Here is a 10,157-nt window from a genome sequence, read left to right as displayed (position 1 = left end):
CACAAAAAAATATTTGGTAAAATTAATAAATAATCAACTGTGCTTTAGAGCTAATTTTTAAATTTTTATATTTTTCATTAGAGAAAACATTTTTAGAGAAAAATGAAATAAAATAATTTTTTTTTTTATTTTTCTTTATAACTTCATTTTTAAAGTTTGAAACATCAATCTTTTTTAGTTTATGATTAGTTTATTTTTTACAAAAATGAATTTCAATGATTATGAAATTATAATTGAAATTTTGTTGAAGTAACTTATAAATAAAACAAAATAAAATGAAATCATTAATTTTAATTTAGAACAATATATTTTACAATGTTTATTTTTAAGTACAATAATTAATAAGAATTTTATATTTATGTAACATCAATTACAATGATTTGTAATTAACTAGTGTACATTTTTTCACTTTTATTCACTAATACTTATTCTTAATTGAGAAGAGTGAGTATAATATCATAAAAACAAGATTCCAAAATATGTTTTCTAATCAAAAGTTATATAATCCTTAACCTTAGGTTGACAAGTAAATACGTCAGTTACAATTTCATATTTTCCGACTGAATCATCAAAGTAGAAATATAAGCATTTTTCATTTTCATCGGGATCATTTCCTAGTTCTATTTTGCTATAGAAATACCAATCTTTTTTCATATAAACATAAATAGATATTTTCAATTTTTTAGCAATTTCCTGGTAATTGAACTCATCAGCATCTCCTAAAACAAAAGTATTAAATATTAATTATAGAATATCATCATAATATTATACATATTATAATGTATTTTAAAAAGTTCAATATTATACCATTAAACTTAATACAAAAATTTATCGCTTAATCTAATAATTGATTACTATTACAGTAATTTACTTAAACAAATTCATAACAGATTTAAAATAAACGTTAAACGCAAGTAATTAATTTTATTGTCAATCTTGAATTGTTCGTGTATTAATAGGTTTTTTTTAACACATTTCTCATAACAAATTATGATTATAATAATAATACACCGAGATTTATTAAAAATAGTAGCATCGATTTTTGTTAAATTTTGATTTTAATTTTATAATAAAGCATTATTTATTTTATTTAATCACAATAAATTACAATTTTATTATGGAAACATTAAGTATAGTCAAGATCTATCGTAGTGGATTTGAATGATTCAAATTACTAATGTAAAACGATTTAATGCGTATTTGAAACAAATTAAAAACATATTTATCATATTCAACGAAAATTCAGAATTTTTTACTTATTATACAAGACAAATAATCAGAATGTTTTTCTTTTTTTAATTATATATCACATAAAATAAACTTTAGTATGAAATCATTTAGATGATGCAAATGTTTCGTAATTATACTTTTTCAACTCAATTTTTGAAAATGTTCTAGAACATATAATAACTTTTAACCAATTTCAAATTAAATCGTTTGAAGTGACTTGAATATTAAAAAAAAAAAACCAGTACGTTGGGGACGTGGACCCAGTATAGATGATATCTGACAGTGATTAAAATCACTATCATAAAAAATGCTTCGATGCAAATCTATAGATGGCGTTTAATTTTAAAAAATTGGTTGATTATTCTTAAAGGAAAATCAACTCATATTTCTATCATTATTCTAATTAGTAGTTGATTTATAAGTATAATTTATGAATAAATATCTATTAAACAAATTCAACGTAGTATGAAATTGATATTTAATAATTTAGTATTGTAATTTTTGTGGAGAATTTATAAAAAATTATAAAGTTTATAATTATATATATATATATATATATAAATATATACTTATATTTATGTATATACGTTTATATTACTTTTATGGCAAACATATATTAATGGGCTTTACGGAATATTTAGATAATAATTTGTTGTTAACTATGAATAAATGGTCTGCAAAAAATGTTCATCCGAGTCAAAAATATACTTTTTTATTCAATATTTCGTGCTTATTTCAAATTAGCAATTATATTTTTTCTATCACTAACAATTTTTGATATTATTACTAATTAGTTAAAAACTATAGGATCAAACTATAAGGAAAATAGTTCTGAATATTTCAATTGTATCATCTATTTTTTAATACCAAGAGTTACATAGAAATTATTAATATTTCTTTTGAAATGATTTATTACAATAAAAAGATAATTAAAAACACAAAATAATTGTTTTTAAATTATTACTGATTTTGATTTTTAATATGTCAAAAATATTCAGTGCATTATATCATTTTTAACCTATTTGTTTGGTCTTTTAAAGATGATTTTTTGAAAGTTTATAATAAAAAAAAAGTTTAATTTGTTACCATAACTTTTAGCTCAAGTTCAAGTTTGAAATTTACATTATTCAATAGAAAATTTTATGAGAATAGTAAATAGTAGTCTTAAGAGTAATATAGAGTCAGGAAATTGTATAACTACTTTTTACTGTAAATGTATCAGAAAAGCTCTGATAAAAAAATCTACTCAATTGAATGTATTATAAAATTTGATTATAATTTTAAAAGTTTTTTTGTTAAATTCAGGTGAAATTGAAAATAATTTTTTTTTAGATTTATGGTTTATATAGCAACATGTTACCAAAAAATTTGGAATATTATAGACGGTTAGTATCACACACAAATAAGGTTAAAAAATGAATATATCACAAAGTAAAATTATTTAATTTTGTAGTTAAAACCTAATTCGACAATAAATACTTTAAAAACATTAAAAATTAATGATTTTAATTTTTTGTATGGATAAAGCTGTTTAAAGTACTTTTTATTTGATTAAATAATTTTTTTTCAATTTTTGAGAGTAATATCTTACGATTTGTGATTTTTTGATGTATCATTGAAAAAAAATCGGTCCAGTGAAAGCTGAGAAAATGTGGCAACAGACACAAAAAATAAAATAAAAAAAAACACATCATAGTATATGTAATTCCTTCACAGCTTCGCATCGAAGTTAAAAGTTCTGACAATTGTTTCACTATGAAAAATTGACTGTCAGAGTGAAAAATTCACATTTTCTACAAAAATTTTTTTTTTTTCAATATTTGATAGTGATCCGGGAAGTCTGACAAAACAAAACTAAAATACTCAATGATATTAATATCCGCAATATAAAAGATGACAACCATTCTTATGGTTATTAAAATCAGGCATTTTTAACGATAATTGTTTTATTTTCAGCTTTAATGCCGCATAAAAATTAGAAAACAAGATTTTGGATAGTTTTTCTTTTATTATCTTAAAGTACATTGTATGAGCTTTTATTTAATGTTGGATTAAAGACGTTAGGTTTCTTGGAATATAATTAAAAATTGGAAAAAAAATTTTTGATATGATTATTCAGCTCTCATAGTATCTTGGTTAATGATTGAATTTTTTTAAAAAGTATGTTGTCTGCAAGGTTTAAAGTACTTTCAATACAAATTTCACAATAACCCGCCTTATTTTTAAAAAGTTATTTCAACATAAAAAAAAAAGAAATACTAATATCAATATTGGCTATTTTATAACTGTTATTCTTTAGGGCATTTTCTTTATTACGGGGATTAAGGGAAATTATTGCCACAATTAAAAAATGTGGCTTAGTAAAGCCAATAGCTTCTCGTCTAAGCATCGAAGCTAAAACTTTAATTTAAATGTATTATTGTCAGTAAAATATTACTTTTTTAAATATCAGTGTTAAAAGATTTAAAAAAGATATTAGTTAGCAACGTTCTACTTTTACCATAGCGAAGAATAATAATGCACTATCGTATTGCACTTTTTTTTCTTATACCTAAAAATTATGTTAACGCGAGTAGTATGTTATATTTCATAAATGGTTGCCGAACAGCCAAATTTTATTTACTCTATTTTAAATCTAACTATATAAAAAGTTTAACTTTTAAAAGCTACCCCTAAAAAGTATCTTTTAAGTTTTTTAAATGAGTAACTAAAAATATATCGTAGTTCACAATTATAAATAAAACTTTATCCAATACATTTTTGTGAAATTATCATTAATTTATAAAAAAATTGTGTAATATCATACTGTATGTCAATTACATTATGTTGAACCAAATCTTAAAGAAAAATATTTTATAAAACCTTAAATGTTAAAAATTCAAATGAATCTTGATATTACATACTTAAAAAGTAAGATTTTATAAATTTATAAGTTTCTTACTTGATGTGAATCCCAATTTTTCTTTTAAATATTTCCCATGGTCTTCCTCACCACTTAAGTATAAAGATAATCCAAAAAAAAAATCTTCATTTTTTGAAATTATTCTTATTGTAGTCTTTGGTTCATGTAAACATTTTTTATGAAAAAGCCACATAGTTTTTCTTTTTTCTATTTGTAAATTCTGGCATATTGTTTCTCGACACACGTCATCGATTGGATTAAAAAATCTTTTTCTATCTTTTCGACATATATCTTCTATCTATAATATAAAATACATGTGTTATTATATACACATTATATAATTATTGTTACAATTCGATATTATTATAATATTTTAATTAACAAATTTAATGACATTATATGTAAAAATATAACAATATGATACATATAATTTTGAATATTTATGAAAATGTACCAATGTAACTTGATATAAAAACATATCATTGATATTAAAAAAAACACGAAGTAATAAACAATATTTAATAGTAATGTGTAAGTCATAAGGTAATAAATAATGTGTAAAATATTATGGAACAAATGGTAGATTATTATAGAAAAATATATAATAAATTACTGCAAACAGCTAATAAAGAAATAATGGTAGCGTCAGTGATCACTCTCGCCTAAAAAAATACCTCCAAATTTTCTATAAAACCCCAAATAATGCTCAGTATCTCTCAGTTCACCGTTCACTAAATTTGACACATTTGCAAGAAGTGGCTAAAAACACCGTACATTTATATTACGAAAAAAAAAAAGGAAACAACGTATATTTATTTTAATGTATTTACTAGCAACATTAAGGTAAAAAAAAAACACAGTGATACAGTAGAGATAAGTATAGATGATCAATGACAGTAATTAAAATCACTATCATAAAAAATTCTTCAATGCAAATATGTAGATAGTGTTTAATTTTTAGAAGGAATTATTCAATTATTCCAAAAGAAAAATAAACTCTTATTTCTTTATTTATAACCTGATTACAATTTTTATGATTTAAAGGTATAATAGATGAATAAATACATATTATAATAATTAAACTTATAGTAAAATTGATATTGAATAATTTATTATTGTAAATTTTACAATGAAATTATAAAAAGTTCTAAAGTTATTATATAAATTTATAAGGAATCTGATTTCCTAAATATTCCTGTACTATACAAGCACTGTGTATTGAAAAATTTTTATTATATGACACAAAAATTAACTTATATTACATTTATTTATTTATGGGTCAATTAGTCTTTTGAAGACAATTTATTGGTACAAATGTTTATCTAAAAGTAAATCACATTGCCTTTAAATTAATGGATATTTAAGGGTGTTAGTATTTCCGAACAAGTGTTGATATAAAATTTTTTTACACTGATATTTCCTTTTTTAAAACCCTATTATATAGAAAAAATGTACTGATTTTAACAATCATAACATTTGCTAAATATTCCACTTTTAGAACACAAAGTAAAACTGTGCTATTGCCATTTTTAAATTTTAATAGGTAGCCATGTCACCCTGGAATTAAAATCTTATTTTGAAGTTGAAACTAAAAAAAAAATTTATGACAAAATCGATAGTTTCTTCATTTTACAACGAAACTAAACATGAGGAGATCGCAACTATAATTTATAGTATTTTTCATATGTTTTAATATGTACCATTATTATACCTAATACTGTTTTTCACATTATGAACTATGTAATATTCTTTAAGTTCATCCCTTATACTTTGAAAGGATGTCAACTTTGTTTTTTTAAATGGGAATACATATTTTGAATTTAATAAAATGTTTGAGTTTTTAATTTAATGGTAAATGGCATTTGAATTTTTAATAAAACTTTATTAGTTTATAATATCTTAAACATTTAAAGTTTCAAATTTTTGAGTTAATATACAATACACTAGAGATTACAAATACAGGTAGCTAATTAGTTTTTTATGATATCGGTATTCGTAGGTAGACAGAATTTCTTATCAATGATAATATAGCACATTGTTATGAGTTTTTAAATACACTAACTACTAATTCAGAAAGTATACCTATTGATAGTCAAAATTGCCAACAAACACTTTGTGCCTGTGACAGCTATCTCATAAAAAACCAATTAGCTACCTGTATTTGTAATCCCTCGTGTATTATTTATGTATATAACTTAAAAATTTGAAACTTTAAATGTTTATATCTTATAAACTAATAGAGTTTTATTAAAAATTCAAATGCCATTTACCATTAAATTAAAAACTCAAACATTTTATTAAATTCAAAATATGTGTTTCCATTTAAAAAAACAAAGTTGACATCCTTTCAAAGTATAAGGGATGAACTTACATACAATGATATAATTAATAATTCTGCATGTTTATGTATTTAAAATTCTCATTCAAATAAAAAAGTGTGAATTTTCAATACGCCTAATAATCACACTTTTATTTTATTATTATTCTAAATACAGAATAAAAAAAAGTTTATCAAAGAAGAATATTTTGAAAAAGCGAACAAAATTTTAATTGTTAATGTTTTAACTATATTTAACTGTAATTGTATTTAAAAGTAATAAAGATTGCCTTACCGTTTTTTTTAGCTGTACAAGAATAAAAACAAATAGATTTATTAGTGATCTATATTTATTTAAGTTATTAAATTTTTGTATTCTAGAGGTAAATAATGAAAAATTGAATTTAAAAATAGAGGACATGATAGTTTACTACTAGTATTCAGATTAAATCTTTATTAATTTTGAGCTCACTGATTTTAACTGTTAAATGCTTACAAATACCAGTTACCAATTTAATTTTAATTAATATTTATATAATTTATCATTTTCATTATAATATTTCAAGTTGAGAATTGATCACTTTTTAGAAGTTATATTATTTATTTAAAAGGGGATATTTTTATTCTCAAATACTTAAGAAAGGAGAAATATTCAGTAAAGACCATAGTTAAAATGTTTTTGTAGACATCTATCCAGGGAATAAACGAAACAGTTTTGTTTAACATTTGTACCAAGCCTAAGATTGAGTGGTCTCTAAGTTACACAATAGGGCATAACGTTCACAATAATACTTAGATGTATTTTTTGATTTAATAGCAATGAATGATTTAATGGAAAATCAAAACACATCATTAACTTAATTAATATAATGAAAAAATATATTTTGATATATTTGTAAAAATAATAAAAATTTTCTTACTGGAACAGGTAACTGTAGAAGAAATAAAGTAAAAAAATGATTATTTTTACAATTCATGATAAGTTTATTTATTAATGTAAAATTAATTTGCTTACTGTTATACTGGCATCCTATACACAAAACAAAATAATAATAACAATTATTGATGGATACTGTTAAATACAATTATTGAACTCCTCTGCACAGTTTAAATTCTAATGCCGTTAAAAAATATTTTTACCAGGTATAGAAATTTATTATCCAACAGTTTTTGTGATAAATAAAATAACACTAATTTTAATAGATAATGAGGGGTTAAATTATTATTATACTAAAATGTTTCATAGTTATTACGAAAAGGCTATAATTTTTTTGTAAATAAATTTTATTAGGTGTATGTAAAAAGGAATTTTAATTAAAAGTAATTATATAGTAATTAATTATTAATATTTATAAAATATAATAAATATGTAATATATAGTAATAGGAGAATACTGTATCAATTACGGACATAAATGTATGTTTTTACCTTGTGATAATACATGATTATGATTAAAAAAAGTATTCCAATAATTAATAATTTAAATTTTATATACTTTTTATGAAGTTTGAAGTGTTAAATTATTGCTTAATTACTTATTAGTAATTATCTCAGAAACTAGATTCTTTGGGACAAATTTGAAACCAGATTTGGAATCAGCAGCACAATTCCAAAAATGATTCATTATTAAAATAATCTAAATATTGTAAACTACAGAAATTTTTTAACTTCGATGCAAAACTGATAAAATATTAATTTTACCGTAGTATGTTTATTTTCTGGGTCTGTACTTATTCTCAGCTCTCACTGCACCGATTTTAATGAACAAAGTACAAAAGATCACAAATCCTATCTAATTAAAGATATTATAAAAATAGAATAATTTCCCTTGTTTCTTGTAAATGTGAAAAATCCCCCAACATTTTTTTGACATATTTTAATCTTTTTAATTTTAAACTGCCATAAATTTTTGAAAAATGAATGAATCAAAACTACTATTTTTATAAATACCCCAGGTATTTCTTTTTTCTTTAGTACTTATATTTTTTTGTCAATCTGACGTTTACTTACTTACAGGAGTGGATAGAAAATGGGAACTTTTGCACATAAAGTAAACTTTTTTAACTTAATTTTTAATAATGTATTGGTCTTGTGATGATGTGCATTTTTCTTTATGTCTGTTCATAAAAATTCTCGGTTCTCTCTGAACCGATTTCAATGATCAATATGTCAAAAAAAAAATCTATTTTAATCTAATTGAACTTATAATTATCAAAAATTGGAAAAAAATCCTTTTATTATAGATATTTAGAAAAATATCTCAATATAAGGACATCTTCAATAAATATTTTCTGCATTTTAAAACTGCTATAACTTTATTTTAAAAAGAAAGTTTCTGATGACATAACTATATAAGGGAATATTAGATAAATAATCTTTCTTTGGTTATACTTTTATGACAATTTAATAAAAAACCTAATTACAGGAAAGGTTTGAAAAATCCATTCATTCATGTTCATAAAAATGTTTGTAATTGTTCCGGAACGATTACATTTTTCAAATCTATACGAAATTAAATTTTTGAAATGTATTATAAGATTATAAAAAATGTCTTCTGGCAACTTTGCCACTATGAGAAATTGTCCATCTAAGTAAAATATTCACAATTTTTTTTTAATAATAATACTTAATATGAAGTATTGTGTTTTTAATTAAATATCTCCACAAATAATAGTAGTATAGAATTCATTTTTATACTTAATTACGTGAAAAATTCATATCACTGGCTTATCAAATGAAACGTTTTATAATCATCATTAACTAAAAATTACATTGCTAAACTAAATTTTTGTACCGATTTCAAATCTGCAGTTAGATTGGTTCTATAACCTTTTATATTTGAGACAATTACTAATTAGTAAAAACGAATATTTATATATAAAACATTAATTAAAAATTAAATAAAATGTTTTAAAATTATTATTGATTTAAATTTTTAATATGTTAAAAATTTTGTTCAAGATGTCATGTTTTCGTATCGAATCCAAAAATGTATAATAGGCAGATTTTAAAAAGAATTTTTGAAATAAAATGTACGTCACCAACTACGTATTTAATAATTGCATTTTTATTGTCTTAAAGGATAGTCATATTTTCCCATTTAGTAGGTGTGAAAACATCTATTAAATATATTATTGTAGTAATTATTTATTTTCTTACTATATTACGTGGTTCTCTAAAAAGTTCACATTTGAACTACAAAAAATAAAAATATTATTAATACATATGATTAATTGCAGTTATTCACAAATGTATATTTGTTTTATTAACAATTATAATAAATTAGTTTTACATTAGTTATACGCAATATAGTTTACATATTTCAAATACTAAATTTACAGTGTTCATTTAAATTGTGTTTGATCATAGGGATATAGTTGTCATACCAGTTAAAATGCAGGTAAGGAGTGGGCTTCTTATGTAGAAAAATTATTCTATGTTTCTCAATCCTCTCGCATATAACTAATAATTATAACAACTCAAAAAGTAATAACACAATACTGGTTATCAATCTGTCAAAATTTTATTTATGTAATTTTCTAACTGATTACAAAATAATAGTAGTAGGATCTCATTAAATTTTCTAAAGTTGCCCTTAATATCTACTCTAAGAATATTTTTTTCTTACAATGAACTTGATATTTACAATAGTTTATAATAATAAATCAACATTTTTTTCAATTTCAAAATAATTTTTGAACATTTTTT

General features: G+C 21.8%; 1 protein-coding gene across 1 annotated transcript; it reads right to left on the bottom strand.

Annotated features, from left to right (window-relative positions):
• Positions 1–271: 271 nt before the first annotated feature.
• LOC126910408 (uncharacterized) lies at positions 272–4,476 on the bottom strand. The gene is made up of 2 exons (XM_050692959.1): positions 4,172–4,476; positions 272–719 (listed from the first exon to the last, which is right to left on the bottom strand). The coding sequence occupies exons 1-2, from the start codon at positions 4,323–4,325 to the stop codon at positions 487–489; spliced, it is 387 nt and encodes a 128-aa protein (XP_050548916.1). The 5' UTR covers positions 4,326–4,476; the 3' UTR covers positions 272–486.
• Positions 4,477–10,157: the final 5,681 nt, after the last annotated feature.

Source organism: Daktulosphaira vitifoliae, unplaced genomic scaffold (assembly GCF_025091365.1).
Source record: "Daktulosphaira vitifoliae isolate Bord-2020 unplaced genomic scaffold, ASM2509136v1 Scaffold_1, whole genome shotgun sequence".
NCBI lineage: Eukaryota > Metazoa > Arthropoda > Insecta > Hemiptera > Phylloxeridae > Daktulosphaira > Daktulosphaira vitifoliae.
The sequence above is the reverse complement of the archived record's forward strand: the minus strand, read 5'-3'. Positions and strand labels throughout refer to the sequence as shown.

Bases quoted from the DNA above. Each gene is read 5' to 3' on its own strand.
- LOC126910408 (XM_050692959.1), bottom strand. From the start codon at position 4,325: ATGTGGCTTTTTCATAAAAAATGTTTACATGAACCAAAGACTACAATA. The intron at 720-4,171 runs GTAAGAAACTTA...CTTTTGTTTTAG, and splicing joins AAAATTGGGATTCACATCAA to GAGATGCTGATGAGTTCAAT.